Genomic DNA, 23,411 nt, shown 5'->3' with positions numbered 1-23,411 from the left:
GAGGTGGAACCTTGTTACTTTCGAAAAATCGATAAAATCGAATATTTCGAAAGTATACGGGCTTGGCAACGAAACTTGTATCTCGTCAACGGTGGGTCCTAGGGGACCGCCATTGGTACAGAAATAATCAGCGTCGAAAAAAAAAACTTTTTTTTTCTGTTCCCCGGTCTCCGTTTCTCTGTAGACCTTGCATTAATTGGCTATATCTTTTGAACGGTTTGCAACACGGCCTTCAAATTTGGTCCCTTTTAAGTCGTCCACGAGATACACAAACCAGTAAAAACTTATCAAACCAAGGCGTCCATCTTTTTTTTTTTTAGATTTTCAGCTGTTTTTTGGACATTCCTATGAAACACGATAATTGTCTGAAATTTGAAGCCATCCACTTAAAATTTGACAAATGCATAGGGCGTAGCTCCGTAACGAAGTCTATTGAAACTGGGCGGGCTGGGGGGTTGGGAAGTATTTTTAAAAATTTAAAAACTGCAGGGTGTCGAGAAAAAAATCATTTCTACGGAGCTTTATTCTTGATGATGGTGCGTCGGTAATTTACAAAAAACTGAAAATTGAGCTCCTTTATATAGATAATTGACCATAACTAGAAGGCTGTGATTCTGTAGTCAGTTTCTTTCACATTTCAATATAGCCCGTATGGACAGCTAAAACTTTTTTAAGGTTTTCACATATTTTACAGGGTGTTCGGAATATTTTGTCCTATTCTAAAACGCCATGGGTGTCTCAAATATGTAGTCATCGACTTCAAATTTGGCAAGGAAGTAAAAGTCCGTACGCACATCTAAACAGTAGAAATTGAGCGTAATAAAATGTCACCAAATATATATTTTTTTAATTTTGAAAATTTTTCTTTGATTATTTTGTCTTCCAGAAAAACGTGATTTTTTCACAAACTATTGAACCGATCGGCAAAATTTTAGAGCCAGAAAATGCGGTAGATCCGGCGCTATGACTTTTATTTTAGGCATTTTTTCGATTTTATATATAGGGCTTTTCAATTGTGGACAAAAATCTAAAAGACCTTGAAAATTGTACTTTTTGGGAATAAATTATTAACCGCAAATCATAATTCGTAAAAAATATGGTCAATCGGTTCAAACAGGGTTATAGACCGCATGAAGAGCCACAATTTTTGTATTTCCGGAGATATTTGAAAAAATCCAAATGAAAATCACAATTTCTCGCCTTCATTCGAGACGCGATGAAGTAATTGACTATTACGGCGGACTGCATAGTTTCTGAAAGAAAACCATTTACTCCATTGATAAAATTGTTGGACCAGGAAATGTTTGAGATCCAAGGGCGATCCTCTATTTGCGGCATTTTTTCAATTATGTATACGATGTGTCGATTATAATAGTTCCTAGAAATTTCCGCTTTTGTGGGTGAATTATTGGCGATACATGAAAAACTTTTAAAGATGTGATAATTTGATATGAGGTATCGTAAACTGTGTTGAGAGTTTGAGGTTTTGTCTATAATACAGGGGACGCAAGATATTTGAAAAAATATAATTTTAAATTGCAATTACCAGTACAAATTTTGATATTTACCGAAGTTTGCCTTAAATTTGAAGTTCGACGAGATGTGAAGGACACTTAATACAGGGTCTATTCACAATCAAATTACATCGATTTTGCGAAAGTTTCATAGTGGTCCGCAGGAACACCATAGAAAAACATTGCGTCCCTACAAGAATCCGCGAAGCGCCTTCTTTTTAAAATAAAAAGCTGATCCGCGCTATTTGCGACGAGCTTGCCCCGCTCACCAACGATTTTTCGAGAGCAATCTTATTTAAAATGAAGATGTCTCATTCATAGACACGTGTCGAATAGCTTACTTCAGAACATATTCCTCGCAGAATACTTTTGAACCTAATCACCTAATGACTTCTTTGTAGATGTAATACATTCATAAAGTCGTTCTCCAGTTCTGCTACCCCGACTATGTGGATCCAGTTTCATCTCTGAACAAAACTCTCTTAATGTCATCCACAGTCCAGTGTACATGTTCTTTAGCGAATCTTAATTTGCGTGTTCTGTCATTTGCAGTAAGTAGCGGCGCAGTAGCAGGCCTTCAACTAGGCAATCCGACTTCTTTTAATCTTCCTAACGGTTAACGCAGAAATCCTGACATTTCCAGCAGTTTCCAGTTGATTATTTCGCTCTCTACTGGTAGACATTTTGTTTTGGTAAATCAATATGATTTGCCCTTTCCTATCCTGACAACGTTTTCTATGCTGTGTTCCAGTTTCCCTAAATCTTGTGATTATTCGACTAATTTTTGAATGATTAACACTTAATACATTGGCCACATACTTCTTCCCCCTTTATGTTTTCGTAATGAAGTTGTTAAATAGTGACGTAATTCACACAAAATTATAACCAACATCCAAACAGAAATTTCAAATGAAGTAGTAAAAAAATACGCCAAGGAAGCACGTAACTTTTTTAATTTAATTAAATAGTGATAAAAATAGTACAAACCTATTTTGACTAATTTTGACTTTGAGAACTAAGATTTCTAACAGTGAATGTAAGTGGTGCGTTTGAACAGGAGTTTATTTGCATTAGAGAGAAACAAAAGATAAAATAAGCATTGTTTGATAACGGGAAACAATAAATTCAAATAATGTAGTTTTGTTTTGTCGACCACAGATGCATAGTTCGGCACTGAGTCAAGAAGTGGAAGATGACGCGAACGAGGCGGAAGTATTAGTAGGCGTGGCCACACTCGTAACGGAGGGCCGCGTCCCGGGTCAGCCGGTGTCCCCCGGAAACTGCAAAACGAAGGGATTCCACGAAGGTCCTCACTGCGCCCCCCAAAAAACACCGAAACCGCCACACGAGTGCAATCGAACGAACCCATTGGTACGTTCATTTAATTTTTAATGCCACCAAAGACTGTTAAATTGGTCTGTTCCAGTGTCGGCAATTCCAGGACCATCGCGACACTATTTTGAGGCTGTGCAAGAAGGGCGCACCGCTCTGCGTCGAAGTTATCGTTACGTGTCCGTGCAATGAGGGGGACACTTTAGACGATGCCCTTCTGTTAGAGCAGTGGCACTTTCGTATCACCTCCGACAGGTGGGTCGCGGTTGTCATAGAAAAAAGGGGATTTTTAAGTTTTCACCTTATATTGAATTCCAGAATTTAATTTCTGAAACGATATCAACTTGGAAAGTCGCTCCTGCAATTAACATACAGTGGTAGGGCTTTGGACGCATTTTAGGTGGCATAAAATTTACAGGACTAGAGGAAATAGATTAGTGACAAGTTTGATTTGAGTGCACATTCACTGCTGATCACCCGTAGAATTAGTAAAGGATCCTACTTCAAAAAGTAGTAAGTAGTGTGCCCAAGTGCTCTGTCCTGGGCCCACTGCTATTTATATTTTATATAAATGACCTTTATCGTTGTTTGGCTCCTAAATACTGCTTGCCGTTTGTCGACGATACGTTTTTTAGTTCATTTGGTAAAAGTGCAAAGGAATTGTGCATTAAAGTTGGACTGTTGGAAAAAGGCTAATATTTGGTTCGCTACCAATTATGTTAAATTAAATTTAGAAAGACCGAAAGGATTAGTTTTCCTCCATGTCATTGTCATTGGTTGTTATTCAGTGGAGAGTTGGCATCAGTTGTTTGAGTTCCAAAAAACGAAAGGCAACTTTGACGCTAAAACGAGCAATAAAAAATTTAAGCAATCTATTAAAACATGATTTGAGGCGTTACAAGGCAGTGTAGCTTTCACTCATTCTAGACATATTTTTTTTATGTATTATAAGGTCATGTTAATTTTGTTATGCCTTTTAATATTTTATGACTAGCTACAATTGTACATTTTTTGTATGAAACGTAGTCAATAAATAAATAATAATACATATCTTGGTATAGTTTCTTCTACACGCTTCAGCAGTATGTATTCTATCGCATGCAAACCAGGCTATAGGCACTGTACTGAGCTTATCATCTAAAGGGAAAATTGTTCCATTTTATTGCAACAAAAAATTTCAATGCTCAATCGTGCTATCACTTACAAACTGCCATCCTGTGTGATCAGGTAACCTGAAATCGTCGAAAAATCGTCTAAAACAAATTAAGATTTTTGACTTCAATCGGACTACAAAATTTAACTGACTACTCTATTTTAAACAGTTGTTCTTGCAGTCCAACCCCTCTTATATTCTGGAGAGATTTACTAGTAACTACCTCCAGTCTGATATTACTTCAGCCATCAGCCTCGCCTACACTTTTCTCACAGATTTATTGCCATGTGCTCTAAATATACTTATATATTCAACCTCGAACATGCATTCTGACGCTTTTGTAACCAATTGCTAATGCAGACCTCAATGCGAGGGTGATAACTTGGCTAAATTTGATATTGAATAAACTAAAGATTCACATATTTTTTTGCGAAATTTGAATTTTAAGATGCTTGTGTTTTTATATAGGGATATTAGAGTAAAATATAAGTTTTGCACTACTGTTGAAACAGGTTTTGAAGCGCAAGATGTTTTCAAGTATTAAGTCGGAATGGGGCGAAGCTATTTTTTAGGAAGGCAATTTTTTTAGTGAATACCGTGACTGCACGTTTACTGGAATTTAATTTTATATTATTTTGAGTGGTATAGGTAGAAATTATTTGCAAATCATCTGTCGAGTGTCGTCTGCTAAAGGTTGAATGAAACCGATTGCAACCTGAACAAATCTGCTATCATACATACTCCTGTAACATGCCTCATGTTATGGAACATACATCCGATTTATTCTTCTCCAATACTACTTTTTAAGAGCGGTTGGTGGTTTAATTAGTTTCTTCAGTTATTTTTGTAATCGCTATTCTGTGTAATGTGCCAGATTTTGTTCCTTTTAATTCTAAGAGAATCGATTAGCTTCTGCTTTACTTGCTTTTATATTTTACAGACTTATTATTACTTGCAGGACTTCCAAACCTGTACCGTTCAAAGTCAATCAGTTGGTGAGCGCAATCCGGTCCCAACTGTACTTCTCTCAATTAACGGCGTGGCTGGTGACGCAACGGGACGACCCAAATCGCGTTAGAATCGTCCGGGAGAACCTGCGGTATCGACTGTGCCTCCCAGAAGGCGCTCTTGCTCCCAGAACCTTTTCGTTGACTGCTATTGAGCACCGGTTTCCTGCAGCGGATATCGGGAACGGAAATACGTTGAATGTGTGGTTCTGCAGTGCTCCGAGGTCAGCGCCGGTGCCGTCGTTTAACTGCGCTAACTGTTCTGAGGAGGCAAAGAGCGGCTCGAAAGAGATGGAATCTAAGAATGGTGTTCTCGATGACAGAATGCATACCATCTGCACATTGAAAGGTGGGTTTTGGAAATCACATAATCTCTTAAAGTAACTATGTTGATTACAGTCAAAGTAGAGTATTTCCCAAAGTATGTTGTCTTGGATTGACTTGTTATCAATTTATTTTAATAAAACCCATTATTATGCACCCAACACCTTACCTTCAATTTATCTGAATAACATGTTTGGCTGTAACATTTTTATTTTTAAAGATATCAAAGTAAATAAAATAACAAAAGCACATCCGGCTTCTCCTGTTACCATGGGCTGTGAGGAGACTGGTACTTCTCTCAGTTTAATTCACTCAGTTATGACGAAATATAATTACTCTGCATTTAAATCGCTTAACCTATAAGGTTCATGAATAACATAACGAAAATGCAGTTTTTTTGGAATTTTTAAATTGATAAATAGATAATTTAAAAAATATATCTTATGGACTGACGAAAGAAAAGGCTTTAATGGACAAAATATGCAATACTAGTCTATAAATAATCCTAGCATGAAATAAAAATTGAAGGGTAGCAGTCGGCTAATGTTTGGCGCGATGTTATAGACCCATATTTTGAGTCCAATACTGATAGTTCAAAAATTAACTGGAGATAATTATTTCCAGTTATCAAAACACAATTCTATCTTTAAATATATCAACACAAATAATATGGCAGCAAGATGGTGTGCCTCCTTATAATGTCATTTGGATGAAACATTTTCTTTCTAAATATGACTTGACATTAATAGACTTCTCCTTTTAGGGCACATAAAAAGTCAGGGGCGCAAAACTCCTTAGGATAATGTCGTGGAACTTCGACAAATAATTTCAGTGGCAATCAATCAGTCAAAAGATAATTCGGAACTATTATTAAATGCCAAAATTTCATAGAATTAAGTTTACAGAAAATGTATTGAACAAAATGGTAATCAAATACTCCCCCCCCCTCTCACCCAAACAAAACTAAATTTGGCGCACTAAATTACACCATCTGGTGTACAATGTGGTTAAATTAGTGTTAGTTATTTTTCTAACTAGGAAGGAAGGCGAGCCTCTTTTAAAAGCGCAAATGCAGAAATCTGTAATTAATAATGAAGCGAAAAAAATACTCTGCCTCTAAATCACAAATAAATATTATTCGTTTAAAGGCAAACACCGGTGCGAGGACTTCGAAGAAAACGATGTGAAGACAAAACCTGCTTGCGCGGGAGCCAACAAGCGGCTCTGCCACGCCACCAAACAGTTCGAAACCAACATCGCGCAGGCGTCAACATCTGACGATCGCGATACGACCCGACGACCGTTTCTCAGGCTCGACACCGACCGGACGAACGTAACCATAAACTACCTGTTTGATGTGGCCAACGACGAATGCCATAAGCGTGATCTCAAACCCGCCTCTCCGGCCACGCCCCCGGACAAAGGTCAGATCCTGTTGGACGCGATCGAGCGTACCGGTCGCGACTCCAAAGAGGAACCCAAGAAGAAGAGAAAAAATAATGCCGCCAAAGGGAGCGAGTGTAATAAATTCAAATGTGATACGAGCGAGCGTGATATAATTAAGGAAAAAAATAGTTTTAATATATACGTAGACAAAAATTGTGATAATCCGGTGCCGACCCCGGCACAAACCGCGGTTAAGAGGGGCGGCGGGGCCAGGCAGCGGATCACGTTCGATGGCGTGGGGACTAGGGAGAGCAGCGAGGTGCCCACCCCCTCCGAACAGGCCAAGTTCCGGAAGAGTTTGGGCAACGCTACTTCCATGGTGTTCCATTCGGGCACGGGCTTACCCCTGACCAGTAGTCCTGCCCCCATGCGGAAGGGCAAGTCGAGATTCGACTTTGACTCGTCGCTAAATTCGGTGTCCGCGATAAAGAGGTGAGCTTCTTCGATAATTCGGACAATATTTGCGCAATCACAACGTACAGATTTATGCGTAAGATTTGTGTTATTTGCAAAAACAAAATTTTCTAAATTTGCTATTACGCCAATGCGAACGAAAAACTGCCCACAGTAGATGGTGCATTTGCTGTGTTAATTTTACTCAACTTCACCATAATGTAGATGTTTCAAGAACCTATCCTAAAATAAACATAGACACAACACTGTTGGACTGTTAGCGGTGTGTTTAAATGTTTCCACAGACATCCCTCTTCTGAAAGCATGTCTCGTATTTACGATCACTTCATGATACTACTAAGGATTTCAGAATATTTAAATATTGTTATTGGATTCCTATTTTTAAACCCTCAGGATATTAAAGATTTTACAAAAAAAAATTAGACCAATTTTAATCTTATTTTATTTCTGCTAAATGATTTTTACATACATGCTAATTCTTATAAATTTTTTCTAGATGTAATATAACTTGGAATGTCCAATTTGTTCAATTCAAATGTTAAATACCTGTAGAACGACTGATTAACGAAACTAACCATCCCTATGTTCGGGACGTGTCGTATTTATTTCATTGTCTGAATGAACTAGAACAATTTTTTCTACAATCGTTTAAGAAGCATAATTTAACATATTGTTTGATGTAGGACTATTCCTAAATTTCAAAAAACTTCTAGAAAGCTCTTTTGTAAAATTGTAAAAGTAAACGAATTGCAATATGCAATACATTGTAATCATTATTTATTATTTTTACAAGCAGTAATACAACACTGATACTTGTTTCATTAGCTATATACAGGGGGCCCCACTGGGAACTTGGTTAATATGTTATGGGAATGAGTAGCACAAAATTTAAAAGTTTACGCCAGCAACTTACCCTGTTTAACAAATTTAGTAATTTTGATAATTAATAATAAAGGACATTTTAAAAAACTCGGGAAAATATTTTTTGTCAAATGAAAACCTCTTTTTATAATCCCTATATACATATATCTCATTCAAAATCAAAACTACTTTATGTTGCGTGTTCCGAACATTTATAGTTTTTGAGGTAGTGCCCTTTAATTGTTTTCTACATGATCTGATCTTATCGTTCAATTAATCGGAGTTAACTATGATGACCGACGGACTGGTCAACACCACCTCTACAACATAGGTTGGGAGAATAAAGCTGGAGAATAAACCTGCACTGTTGAACACTTTTGATAAAAAATAGTTTTTATTTACTAATATTTTTATTCAGTGCTAATAGTGTCATCTCTACTGAAGGTCCAGGGCCTCTCTATTTTACTTGATTATGTATGAGTTATTTACTCTGATCCCAAATGGAGTTACAGACAAAGAAAGAATTATATTTTTAAAATATCTATACATCACCTGTGTATGAATTTCTACACCGTTTTTATCTGTTCTACATATTTGCACTATGTTTTAAACATTAAAATATGTATGTTGTTGTCAGTTGTCATATAACGTTACGTTTTCGATTTGTTGTCCACAAAATTAGAAACCAACACTATATGCAGTTAATAAGATTGTAGTATCTTTGACTCTTTTTTGTGGGAACCAAATCACACTACAAAAGACTTAATTGTTTTAATTATTATTTGTTGGGACGCTAACGATTTCTTTTGTTTATCTATGCTTTTATTTTCTTTTCTATCGCGATTGGAAAAAGACCTTTTTTTCCAGCGCTCTGTTCTCGGACAGCCTCTCGATTGATGACGAAAGCGAAAGCGACGGCAGTATAGTGTCGCCGTGCAGCCCTGAGGTTTACGTAAGCCCTAAGGGCGCGCGACCCCCACTGACGTATCGACGCAAGGGACACTCCTCGAGTTTGTTAGGTTGGTAAAACATTTTGAGCGCGCGCTCGCGGATATGTGTATGTTGTACAGGACGACGTCAGTGTACGTACTTTTATATTATTATATTTTATAATTTTCTTAATTCAATTATTATATATTACCGGCTTGTTTTTTTTTATTAAATTATTTGTTTCTCAATACTGTAAGCCGGTACTTAATCGTTGTGTTCTCTTTGTAGTTATTGTGCTTATCAATTTGTCCCTTATCGGATTTTGGTTTCGTTGACAATCAGAGTTGACCTTAAAAGAAATTTTCGGATTGGATGGTTAGAGGAGGGTGGTGGTATTGCTGCAAAGGTAAAAGTAAACATATGACGGATGTAAATTATTTAATTGGTGGTTATTTTATTTGGTAGTGGAAAATAGGGAGAGCCCAGGATTTTTTTCTTTACTTAGCTTTACCAAGCCTGTTTTCGGAGGCTTATGGAATATGAAACCTTTTTCTTTGGAGCAATACATCATTGATCCAAAATGGAAAGTTATAGCTTTGATTGATATATACAGGGTTATTTTTTGCTATACGGTACGGAATATTGTTGCCAAAATACAAAGTTTTCTAAAGGTTTTAATTATGGGGTACGTGAAGCCCCATTATGTTAATTTTTTAATTAATTTTCATACTTTGCTGGTTGTCTCAACAGTGTAAAAGTATCAAAGTTGAATTTTTTAAGTGGAAGTCCATTTATATTGTAGCATTTGTGGATTCTAAGATCAAAATAAGTGTGAGTTTCAATAAGATTTTTGATAATTAAGTTCTAAAGTTTTTTAAATAATGTTTTGTTAAAATGAAATCTAATTTTATTTTCTCAAACACAAGAAATATTTCAATTATATCATATATTTTATATTCCAATTAAACAAACTTCTCGTCATATACAAGGTGGCTAAGAAATTATCCTAATCTAATAACAATTTAACAATCACTTAGTTAATTTCATTGAAATGACATATTTTTTAACGTACCGTAGGGGGCTATAATTGCCTACATTTGGGAATGATCTTTCGCGCATGCGCTACCTTCCAACTGACTAAGTTGCGACATTGCCGTAATTTTTCTGCAAAATTGATTTATTTTTATAAAAACGCAATATCAGTCTTTCAAATCCGGATATTATTGGCAAGGCCGAGCCAAGTTATTAGCTATTGTTACAGAATACTAGCGTCTGTGCCATTGTTGTTTTCATTTTTATTGTTTGGTAGTTATCTCCCTACCTTTTTCGTGTTTTTGTGAGAAAAATGCCCGCCCATTAGAAAACTTGCGTTTGTGGTCAAAATTGTAAGGAAAGAATACACGGTGTTGCCTTATGTAGAAGTTAATTGAAACCATTTAAAATGGTTTGCATAGGACTATTTTTCACAAACTTGTATAACTTCTGCTTCCAATGTCTTCCTTTTACGAAATTGCAGCAATATAAAATAAAATAGAATAAGAAGAACTTTTTACAAACTTGTGGATTCTTCCTGCGTCGGTTTTTGCTGAGTCGAACTTGCTGACGTTTCGCCAATCATCCTGTCGGCTTCTTCAGAGCTTGACTGAAACTGAAACGTCAGCAAGTTCGACTCAGCAAAAACCGACGCAGGATGAATCAGAAATTTTCTAAAAAGTATTACTGTGGAAGTTTCTTTGAAGAATAAGAAAGAATTAATGGAATACACTGTGGGTAGCATAGGCAATGCATTTCAAATGATTCAAAAGATACCTGTGTGTCATGCAGATAAATAAGATAGATTAGAATGACATGTTTTGAATTTGTTTGTAAAATAGGCAATAAAGGCTGAATAGCATCATTCAGGGGCAGGTATAATGAGAAAAGCCATATTTTTATTGACATGCTATAGTAACAATAATGTCGCGTGCGCATCAAAGTATTTAAAAAACTATTAAGGTTCAGGTATCATAAACTTTATTGAAACATAAACTTATTTTATTTGTAGAATCCAAAATGCTATAATATACAGGGGATTCTATTTAAAAAAAATACAACTTTCATACTTTCACACTTTTGGGACAATCCAAATAAAATGCAAATTATTTTAGAGAGTTGCCATAAAACTACTTTACACATTCTATAAGAAGATCAGTTTGAAAAACTGATAATTTTGCCACAATATCCATAACAAAAATCCACAAGTTTTCGCCATTAGCTACAGTATGCTTAAATTAAACTAAGCCCAAATAGCACAACGATAAATTCAACATAAGAAACATTGGAAAATTAATTTCATTTGAATTTTAAAGCTATTGAAACTTAGTTAAGTATATCTATATTGTTAGTGTTACAGTTACAGTATAGAAAAAGTTTGGTGATGGCGCAAGTGTCTTTGTTGGATACAAAAATTGATTCTTGATAAAAGCTCTGGACTATTTACCCTTCGTAAACCCATGCAGTGTCCGTGTCGTATAGCATGAATAAATCTGTTATACTTAAAACAGTACTTAATAACTTTATATAAGCCAAAACCCGATAACATTTAGCATCTACAGTTTTTCTGCTTGAAAAGACACTTACATAAATTTAATTAATTAATAAATTCAATTGATAGGAACGTTTGAAGAGTCCGTACTCAACGGTCGCCTGGAACCGGTATCTACTGTACAAGGATTCAGGGCAGAATTGGGAGCGAGTGGCTCATTCGTTCCCAAACACGCTATCTTGCCCGTCACCGTATTTTTCTACACTTTTTGCGACAACGACAAAGTGTCATCCCCTTATTTGGTAAGTTCTCCGCATGTTACTTGCTGAAAAATTCACATTAAAACCAACACACAAAATAATCAACAATAAGATTGTTCGCTGAGTAGTATGTCAACACAAAACTAATGCCAATGTGGAAATTACATTAAATTTTTTTAATTTTAATCCACATTATTTTTTGACAGATCTACTGAATCTGCACAAACCATGCAGTTTAAAAAATATTGGTGTTGTATATGAATGCCTTTATCTACTATCTAGGAAAAAAACAGACAGATTTGGACAACTGTTCAATTCTTACCCCAGGAGAAGTAATATTACAAACAGACCTAAAAAATGTAAGATCGGAGAAGAATAGTTTACAACTCAATATTAAAAAGTATTTCTCTATGTTTTTTGGTAGATTGCTTAATGTGCAAAGGGACGCTATTAATACTGTTGGCCTGACATTTACTAGAAATAGTTTATGATCTATCTCCCAGATTCTTTAGTAACTTTATATAATTTCATATAATAATAAAGTGATCTGTACCCCATCCCATTGATTAAAATACTTAAAAAATGTATGAATCAACTGATTAGAGAACCCTTAGATGGCCATGACATTTTATCCTATTTTCAATCTGGTTTTAGAAAATAGTTTTGCTTTATAGAGCTTCTGATATCCTTTAATCCCGCTTCCTTAATGTGTTTAGCTATTCCCCACTTTGCCGGATTACCTACACAAAAGTGGAGTGTCATCTGCAGGGGTGTTCCTCAAGAATCTATTTGAGGTCTTCTATTTTTCATTGTTTATTATTATCTTGCAAGTTGTTTTAAGCGCTACATTGTCCATTTGTATGTAAACAGGTCTATTTGTCTTTCAAGCTCGACCAACAAAACTACGCTCAAACAATCGTAAATGACGATTCAGCATTCTTTTAAAAACACAACTTGAAACTTAATGTGTCTGTGACATACAAATGCAAATCCAACAGACCTTTAGGAAATCCGGCAAAGTTGGGACGTCTTAGAAAAAGATGTCGGTTTTGCTCATTGGCGACGGTCGAAAATTCAGAATATTAATGCATCACATACCAAATAATCTTGAAATTTAGATATAGAAATGGACAATGAGGTTTAAATCCCATATAAAGAGCATCCAAAAAGCATATATAAATTTAAAAATGTTGTTCCTCGTCGCCATATACTATCTGTTCTGTTCCTCTAAAAATTAGACGTGTAGACTCTTTGACTTTAAGTCGTTTTAACTATGGGGATTTGCTTTATTGTCCGCATTTAAACAGAATTGATCTTAATATACAAATGTTGTACTTGAGATTTATTCACGGCATTCTTAAATAGAAAATAGCGTCCTACAAACTGGTTATCCATGCAAAATAGAAGGAAATTACAATTACCCGTTTGTCTCCATAACATTTTGTTGACTTAGAATCCTCTCTATATTTTTAATAAAATAAAATAAAATATGCTGCTGTTCATTCAAGAGTATGTTTCTCCCCTTCCTTATCAGATGTTATTCGAATATTTTTGCCTGTATAACCGAAAGCCCTTTGATTTTAAAGTTCTAAACATTCACTCTTTTAAAGGTACTATTAAAAATTACCAATTGGTCTAATGTTAGCATATGTATAATAATATCGCAATAATTCTTATTTGTTCTACTGGATTATATAAACTCTAACTAGTTGATATTACTTCTTTTTTCTTTGCTAACGTCGATACTACTTATATCAGTGGGCTTCTTTACTGTGTCGTAATATTCAATATTGAAAAATGTCAACTTTAATACTGTTAGAAGAACTTGGCATTTTTCTTTGTTTAAAATTCCAACACAACGTTCCAATTATAGCATCAATAGTCCTTGGAACAGACTAGGCGGATTGTTTAATGTACATTTCAAAATGTTGTTAAACGATCAGAAGTGATTTCACTTTTTATTAACCTTTATTCAACTTTGTTTATTAATTCTACTCGAACGTGACCTATTGCTTTTTAATGTTAATTTCTTATCAATTTAAATGCCACATTTCTAATTAATCTAGCTATTTACTACACGAGTTTTTCTAGGGCCACATAAACTTGGGAAGGAAGGGTTATAACGTGCCCAAAACTGGCACGGTACAGATAACACTGTTCAACCCGCTGGGCACGGTGGTTAAAATGTTCGTTGTAATGTACGATCTGTCTGATATGCCGCCCAACTCGCAGACCTTCATACGCCAGCGCACCCTCTTCATGCCCACCGGAAGCGGCGGTCATACTCCCGCGTGGGAACCCAAATGGCTGCGGTACCTCATACACCTCAGGTAAATTAGTAAAAATACCTAAATTGTGAACTTTTTTTCCAAATGTTTTGAAAAAGACAATGAAGTCAATTTTTTTTTTGACATATTACACAATTTCGTAGGCGTAGAAACTTGATGACCAAGTAATATAAGCTAAGTCGCCTTCTTTCTGAACAAATTAGCCCTACAGCTTCAAGAAAAAAAGCGTAATATAACCGCTTGAAAGGGTGATATTAATAGATAATGGATCAAAATGATGCTTCTGTTACCTACAACCTGAATCGCTACCAAGTATTAGTAAAGCTAGTGTGTTGCGGCTTTTGGGATCCAGGGCTATTTTTTCATGAAATAGAAACAGAAATAGAAGCTAAACTAGTTTAAATAAGTTTTCTTGTTACATAGGATATAATAGTGTAGTCAGCTTTCTGCTGAAACTCACAAATTTTAAAATACACACTAAACATGTTTTTTTATGGGACACCTTGTATGTGTTGTAATATTTACATTAGGTTTATGAGCGGTTCAACATTTGTAAAAACATTTAACACTGGTATTTCAAATACAAAATATATATATTTAATGAAAAAAGGTGTCTGTTTTGCTAATGTAAGAGAACAACGAAAAGAAAGTAGAAACGGGGGAAGGGGCTCATGGCGAGCGAGATAACATAGGGTTTGAATTGTCAGATATTTTAAAAGAATGTAAGACACTGGTTTAAAAGAAATAAACAATTCAATCGACTAATTCAATCGAGTAAAGGAAAATTAACGATCCGCGACCAGTACTTCTATAAAGCCAGAATATCTTCACCGGGTTGCATTCCGTTAGTTCACTACAGAAAAATATCAAGCTTGGCATGGGGCTACAGTTTTGCGAATGGCAGAATTATAATATTAATTAATTAAATATAAATAATACGAGATAACTACGCCGATATTTTCCCATTTCTGCTTTCTCTTCATTCTGCTACGGCTCATGTTAACCCAGAATATGATGGTTATGAGAAATAGAATATACGAGGCTAGAATTGAGCCTATATTATCAATGCGTATTTGATATTGCACACCCAAGTTTATTTTGACAACTTTTTGTAATAAATTATGTAATTTATGTTAAAAAAAAGATCTATGCTATAGCTAATAACAATCCTAATAAAATTATTAACAGATATTCAGGGCATTCCATTAAAAAAAAAACACAAGTTTAATCAATCTGTATCTAAGATATACAAGATGTGTCGCTTGTTTGTGGCATTCTAATATAATGAAAAATAACCTTTGTTCACGAAAAAAATCGAAGATATGTTTCAGGTAAATGATTTAAAGAGTGTCAACACTTAATGAAGTTGGCAACGAACCTTAAATTAGACGTAAAGAAACATGTATTTAAGTGTAAAGCTATTGGCCATAGAAATTTTGAATACTGAAAATTTGGCCATCAAATTATTTAAATACTACCAGGTACCCTCAAACAAAGATTAAAAAAATGAATACTTAAAACAAACAGAATTTTCTGCACGGACTTCGTGCAAGGACGCTATATTTTACCGTATATGAAATTTTTATTTATTTGCTGGTCAACATATTGTTTCAGTTGTTTAACGAGCCGATATTTTTTTATTTGCTGTTAGCCCTAGCAATTATATTATGAACGTACATTTATTTTCCATCTTCTCTTTGTCATATTTACTATTTGCCGAATTATTTTTTTATTGTGTTTGTTTCCTTGCTATAACGATTTCTTAACAGGCGTAGTTGGTGAGTTTGTTGAGTAGCAATATTAGGTTAGGTTAAGAAGAGTGACTTGTAAATTTATTTTATCTTTTCTCTAAGTAAAATAAAGGAATTTCAATATTATCGGAGCAGATGCTAACTTGTTTTTTAAGTAAATTAATTATGTCTAGAAATGTTCGTTCTCCTCTTTAAAAAGAATAACACTTAATCGCCACTGAGTCGAATTGTCGATATTTGATTTCTTAATGCGAGAGAGTAATAAAATGTAAATTTGCAGACAGGGATCATTAAACAGGGCGAACAACGTGCAGGTTAGTTTCCGATAAATTCCTTATTTCAGTTTTTAAGACCTACACACTTCGAATCATTGCTAAATTAGGGTCACGCCAATTTCCATACACTAGAAAGACGAGTTTTGATTAATGAAAGTAAAGGGGCGTTACTAGAAATGGTATTAGAATAATACGAATATAGATAAATTTGTGTATTTTAGTTATCAAGGTCCAAAAAGTCAGATGAACTATATTCGTCGGCTGCACAATGTTTCCTAGCATGTTATCGGCTTACCGCATTCTTTCTTCTATTTCAATAAATTATCAGACGGCCTTCAACATCCGTCATCGTAAAAGTGGTCATTTTACGCCTTGCTACAAATCGTTTCACTTGCGTCCATACGAATTCTATGGAATTATACTTCGTTTTGAAGCAATTTTGTTTCGAACAAATTTTATGCTTCATTCATTCATTTCATTGTTATCTGAAATTGGTTCTTATTTAAAGTAAGCTTGATATCATCTTTTCTCCAAGTGAGTATTTTTTCAGATTTGTTGACTGGTAGCTAGTAGTATTTATGAATATAACAAAGGAGGAATAAAATCTAGTATTTCATTGAATCCTAGCATTTCAGCTTTCATCGACAACAAATCCATTTTTGCTACCAATGTGAGTAATTATTAATCTTTTACATTTTCCAGGGAGTGCTTTTATTCCTGTGTAGTATCATTTCAGTATCATTTACCTAAATTTTGAATTTTGTCTTAAGGAAAATCCATTTTCTTCAAAATTTCTTCTTACCCATTTCTGGAATGAAATATCATTTTCATTTCATTCACTGTTTTATCCAAGCTAGTATTTTTTTAAAAGTAAAACGAGTGTATTTATTAGTTTCTTTTTTTCCTGTACTTCTCTTCGTACTTCGTGCACAAAGCGGTATATTGTGGACCGTCATATTCGAACATATACAACTCCGAATGTTCAGTTTTGGTTTCGAAGAACTTTGAACACATTAAGATAAATTTTAGAGAGTAATTTTTAGAAAGAAATCCGTTTTTCGTCAATAAAATTAAAAACACTAGCCACTTTCGAGAACGATTTTTGCTAACAATTGCAGAAACTAACCAAAATTAACCAAAACTTCTTCTCCTTTCAGTGCCTTTCCCTAACGGAGGTTGGCGACCACTTTTCTAAATGCGGCTTTGTCTCTGGTAACGTGAAACAGCTCTCCTACACTTATCTGAGTCAAGTCTCTGATGTTTCTTGGCCGGGGTTTCTTCTTTTTTCCTATGCCTTTTCTATAATAAGCTGCTTTTCGCCGTTTGATCGTAATCATTTCCTTTTTTGTTCTATTCTTCTTAACTCTTCCCCATTAGCAGTCCAGGTTATTTTTAAGGTTCTGCGAAACAGCCATATTTCAAAAAACTCTAATTTCTTGATGGCCTGAGCCTTGAGAGTCCAAGTTTCTACTCCATACAGTAGTTGTGTACACACGTAGCACTCAGTAACTTTAATCTTAGTTTAGGGCATAAATTTTTGTCGTTAAATAGTGTTTTAAATATTAAGAAAAACGGCCTCGCAATTTATACTTTAGATATTTATACTTTTCCACGTGCTCTACGGGTTTTCCTTGTACCATCAGCTGACCTTGATTGACTGTGTTTTTCGAGACAATTAAGAATTTAGTTTTTTCAGTATTTATTGCTTAATGCCTTGATTATTGTATCGCCCGCGAAGCGTATATTATTAATTATCTGACCTCCTATCTTAACACCTTCTTCTCTTTCCCAAAGGGCCCGATGAAATATTACCTCGCTACATAGGTATTCCTTTTGTTTCTATTTCGTTTATTCTCACAGCGGCTGTTTGGTTTCAGTATATCTTCTTGATGAGCGCTATATCATTGTCATTAAGTTGAATGTTCTTCAGTTCATATATGAGTTTCGTACGCTGGACTCTATCAAATGCTTTTTCATGATCTATGAAACATATGTAATGTAATGTAGATGTAGGCTTCTCTGGTTCCCATTCCTCCTCTGAAGCCAAACTGTGAATTATCTAATTGTTCTTCTCTATTTTGGATTATTTTCAGTAGGATTTTTAAGGGATGGCACATGAGACATGAGTCTGTAGTCGTTTCCTGATTTCGAATTGTTTGTTTTAGGTAGAGGTATAAATGTTGATGTTAACCATTCTGGTGGGATGTTTTTTGATGTATATATTCTGTTAAGTATGTTGGTGAGTGTGAATATATTTTCATCGTTCAGTGATTTTAGAAGTTCAATTTGTATTTCATCTCCACCTGGAGTTTTTTTGTTTTTACAATTTTTTAGGACGTGTTTGACTTGAGAGGTTAGTATCCCAAAACTTAGCGTTGTTCGTCTTCGTTTGTCCTGTCTATACTATTAATTCTATTGTCCTGAAATAACTCTGCGACGTATCCTTGCCAATAATTTTTTATATCATTCTCTCTCCAAAGTAGATTGTTGATTGCCTCTCGTTCCACAGGATATTTTTTGTTGTTGTTACCATTTATTTCTTTTATTCTCCTGTGCAAACCGAATGTACCATGATTCTTCTGTAATTCTTCAATTTCTGTGCATTGTTTCTTCATCCAGTTCTCTTTTGTTCATTTTTATTTCAAGCTTAATTATTCTATTATATTATTATATTATCCTTTTTCTCTGATTTTATATTTTCTTCAATAAGCACAAGAATTTCATAAGTCATCCAATTTTTATTTCGTTTTAATGGAAGTTCCCCGAGCATTTCTCCTCATTATAGTAAGGCTCTTTTCATATCTTCCCAGTTGTTCGTTCCTGTTAGTCTGTTCTGTGGATCTTCATTAAATCTGTGGATAGTTTGATCTTGTAGGTTTTCAATATACATCCTTGCTGCTTTTTGTAGTTTTTACTGCCTGTTCAGCCTGATTTTCGTTTGCTAGCAACGGGTGTGATCAGCGTTTCCATCTGCATTTTGGTAAGTTTTTACGCTTTGTAATGCGTTTCTAAAACGTCTGTTGACCAGTATAGTATATAGTCATTGTCTTGATAGTACTCCACCAATCTGTCTCCCCGTTCGTTCCTTGTGTCCAATCCGAAATTGCCCACATTATGGCTCACTTTTCCTTTTCCTATTTTTTGCATTAAAGTAGCACATGATTATGGTTATTTCATGTTTCTTTAAATTTCTTGTCAAGTGGTCCAAGTCTGAATAATTTATATAAGTTCCTCACTGCTTTCGCATGTGGGTGCGTATATCTGCACAAAATTAATATTAATCGGATTCGCCTTTAATTGTAACATCATTGTACGGAATAAAGTTTGTAACTGATGTTTTTAAAACTAACCAAAACTATAATTCTAATTTTAAACACTAAGGCACAGGCAGCTCAACTACCTATCAATATACGCGCTACTCGGAACCCTTGGTAATAATCATAGGTGTACAGTTCAATAATCATTTATAACTCTCTCGAATTGAGAAAAAGACCATAGTCACACTTAATCCCCACTGAATCGAATCGTCTATGTACTTTAATATCAATTTTATCTACTCTCCAGATTCATGAGTTCCAAATCGGGCAAAATTTACCTGCACAGTGACGTCCGAATGATCGTATTTCGGAAATGTGACGTCGATACCGCAACCGCTCACGATTTCGATTTAGACTACGATCTGCGCAGCTTCACCCAGATGCCCACCAACCCGAAATACTCGTCCAGAAAGTAGCGCGACGCCCGCGACCCCGCCCCCTGTCTGCGCAGGCGGGTGTTACGTAGGAGCACTGCGGCGGCAGCGTTCAGCCACCAGCGCACGCTTCCCGAAACCACTTCGTCCATTAATTTCTACGGTCGCGTGTGTCGCCTGTTTGCAGGTTGCTTTTTTAGTAAATACAGTCCCGGGGTCGCGCGCGTTTGAATCAAGTTTTCGCGTTTGTTTTAGCCGGTTAAAACGCACTGGAGTGAGGTTATGTTTGTGCGGTCGGGTTTTTCACAAGAGGTGGTTCCGCAATAGAAGCAAACCAGAAATACAAAATTTTCTGACTTTTCGTTGAATGTATGTTAGTTTTTCTGAATAATAAAAGTGAAATTGTACAAATATCATCTTCAATTAATTGTGTAAAGCTAACTGAAAAGTGGCTGAATAAATGGATTTGACTCTCCCAAACTTCGCTGGCACTGTCTTTCACATAATTGACCTATCTGCTTCTACTCTTTTTGTGACACAAATGCCACAAGTAGAGTTCGCCAAAAAATATACCGTTTTTACGACACCTTTGTTCAATTTTTATGAAGGTGTAACCGCAGGCCTACCTCGCTTGGTGTTCCAGAACCGTACTTTTTCATCGGGCTTCATAGGTGAGATTCCTCGATTATATTAGTTCGTGGAGTGAAAAATGAATTCTTACTTTTAAATGTTTATTATAAATGTAAATAAAGGAGTAAATTCAGCCATAAAACAATGTTAGAATATTTATAAAAAAAAAGGTATTTTACATAAAAATATATTCAAAAATATTTTAAACCCTTAAATTAGAAATCAGTTTAAGCTTTCTAATGTGTTTTTAATATAGGATATCAACCTATGTAATGGGCAGATTCAACTTGTAATCGAGCTCAAGCTCAAGTCTCTTCCGTTTTTCAACAGTACAAGAGACGGGTCTTACACGGCGGGTCCTACACTCATTCCGAAGTCAAAACCATAAAAGGTTGTAAAAACGGTATATTGTTGGAAAAGTATGTCAATTTTGATTTTCGCGGGTCATCAAAATTAATTGCGCAGAAGGAATTCGTACACGCAACCAAAGCTACAAGTATTATTGTATTATACTTTATATCGTGGATTACGAAAATAACTGCGATTGTGTACTGAACTCGAAAATCGGGAATTTCTTTTCGTAACTCAGCGAATGTTTGCGCCGTAATTTTAATGCAATTCATAACATATCAAAAATAATGTGAAAAAATGTTTGTTAACATAAACAACACATTTTAAAATTATCTTTATTTATTTATACGGCGGATGGTTTTTTTCAGATTTGTTTTTAAAATAAAGTAAGTAACCATTGTTTTGGAGATATTTTCGTAAAAATGAACTAGAGCCAGCAAAATATCGTAAAGAATAATTAAAACATATTCAAACATGCCTTTGCAACTAGCTGCTATAACACTCTGGGTCAACTCTCGTTGAATTTCATTGCGGGTTTAGTGTAGCTTTGTATGGTCTATCCCAAAATATATTGTTTACAGCATCATATATACATTTTCGAAAAACAACACGAATACATTCACTGACATGAAAGTCAGAATTGACAAACGTCAAAATTCAAAGCCTGGGAAATATCTCCGAAAGCACCCGAACGCTCCCAAACCCCTGCGGTAATTTCCCGGAAATATCCGAAGAGCCTTGGATTCGCGGGAAACGAAATTGACGTCGTAAAGTGACGCTTCTCGCACGCTAGATCGGTGTGTGATTAGGTATTTTACAGACGGGAGTCGAAAAACAAACATTTATAAATATTTCAGAATGTCAAAAATCCCAAAGGGCTCCTCTTTTTGAGGCATTGGTGTGTGGAAATATCAAGGTCTTGTCGAATCTCTTAGGGATAATTTCTTTGCCTTAACAAACATATGAGATCTTGTTGCCTTCCCACTTTTTCAGGGGCAGAATATATTTTACATGAGTATTTCTAGTCAATCAATTAAATTACATCTGTTTTGGATATGATAGTAAGTTTCCTGCTTATGCTGTATGTAAATTTTGATACCATCAATGTCACGTAATGTTCGTTAAAAAAAATGTACCAGCCCTGAAAAAAAAGTAATAGGTCAGTAACGCAAAATTATATTAAGCTGTAATAAACTGGAAGAAACAAAGGAAAGAGACAGGCGTATGGAAATGTGAATTAAAGTTACTCGTACTAAACGTAGTAATAGACATAGTGTTCCGTTTCAATTTTTAATGTCATTTGTTTCGACTTGAATTGTTAACCCTGCAAGTGTGTAAATATTTTTGTCATATACAAAATTCGAAGAACACACCTATGTAGTTCTTCATATGTTACAAAAAATTGACGTTCACGATTTGAACTCTATTATATATGAACAAGTCATATCTTAACAGGGCCAAGAGTTAGCTATAGGACACCTTAAACAATCCGGTAGGTAATTAAAAAATACATTCTCTTAATTAAGTTATAACCACTTATAGCTGGCATTAAATTAGAATCATTTTTGGGCCACCGATTGAGATATAAAATATAAATATGGTCTACTGTAAATTTAGCTTACATACCTTAAATAATTCTTATGTAATGAAGAAATTAAAGTGACATAACGGCTACATTTTGACAAAATTGAAATTATTTAAAAAACCTTAAGGTTTAGGTATCATAGCAGTATGGTAAACGACGTTTGCGTGCTTAATAAGCGGGTCACTTAAAAGTTTACCAAACGTGTTAGTTAAGGTTTTCTAACGAAGGATCTCGTTTTTAAAAAACACTTTTTATTTTACAAATAGAACTACGAGGTTTTATTTAACCCGCTACAAGGAGAACTGAACGCGAAGTACAAAGTTGTTATATATATAAAGTTTTTATGCAAGCGTCGCGTCGCAGATACTGGGAATACTGAAGCTAGCATTTTATCAGCATATTCTATCACATAATTTGTTGTATACTATACTTTTTCGACAACCATTAGTTTTTGGGTAAAGACATGACCGTCAGAATTGATAAACGTCCAAAATTCAAGCCGTGGGAAGTATCTCCAAATACATCCGATTGCTCCCAAATGGTGGTAATATCCCGGAAATGCCCGAACTGGCTCGGTTCCATGGGAAAAAATACAACTTTGATACTTTTAATACTTTTGGGCCAACCTGTATAGTATAAAATTATTTTAAAAAAATATTATAACAGAACTTTACATATCCCGGAGATAATACTTGTATTTTGGCCATATAGCGTGGATAACCCTGTATAGTATCAACAGGGTAAAACCACTGGTGCGGTTTAAAGTATTGAATAATCAATAATTTAAAACACAAATTATTAAACTTCTTTAATAAGTTGACTTTTAATCAATAAGAGTCGCATTACGCAAAAAAATTTTGAACCTTAACTTAACCTTGGTCAACTAACCAAAACTATGAAAGAAATTTTATTTATGATTGCCCTAAAATAGTACATATGAAGTTGCTGCGCTCACTACGGGGCAAATACACAGCAACCTATCGAGCCCAGAATGCTGGAAGCAGCAATTGCCGCTCTCGTGGAGGAAATGGTAGTCAGAGAAAACTAGCCACTTATCCTTCTATAATACCTTCCA

General features: G+C 35.1%; 1 protein-coding gene across 1 annotated transcript in view; it reads left to right on the top strand.

The window, feature by feature from the left end:
• LOC132699358 (atos homolog protein A) overlaps nucleotides 1-21,080 on the top strand; it is a 47,035-nt gene extending 25,955 nt beyond the window's left edge. The window contains exons 2-9 of the mRNA XM_060666022.1: nucleotides 2,673-2,885; nucleotides 2,941-3,101; nucleotides 4,958-5,355; nucleotides 6,479-7,208; nucleotides 8,919-9,070; nucleotides 11,635-11,807; nucleotides 13,857-14,095; nucleotides 19,644-21,080. Coding sequence (XP_060522005.1) covers nucleotides 2,673-2,885; nucleotides 2,941-3,101; nucleotides 4,958-5,355; nucleotides 6,479-7,208; nucleotides 8,919-9,070; nucleotides 11,635-11,807; nucleotides 13,857-14,095; nucleotides 19,644-19,812 — 2,235 coding nt within the window. The 3' untranslated portion in view covers nucleotides 19,813-21,080. The remainder of the gene's footprint in view (nucleotides 1-2,672; nucleotides 2,886-2,940; nucleotides 3,102-4,957; nucleotides 5,356-6,478; nucleotides 7,209-8,918; nucleotides 9,071-11,634; nucleotides 11,808-13,856; nucleotides 14,096-19,643) is intronic.
• Nucleotides 21,081-23,411: the final 2,331 nt, after the last annotated feature.

The sequence above is a fragment of the Cylas formicarius genome, unplaced genomic scaffold (genome assembly GCF_029955315.1).
Source record: "Cylas formicarius isolate icCylForm1 unplaced genomic scaffold, icCylForm1.1 PGA_scaffold_10__41_contigs__length_53128322, whole genome shotgun sequence".
Lineage (NCBI taxonomy): Eukaryota > Metazoa > Arthropoda > Insecta > Coleoptera > Brentidae > Cylas > Cylas formicarius.
The sequence above is the reverse complement of the archived record's forward strand: the minus strand, read 5'-3'. Positions and strand labels throughout refer to the sequence as shown.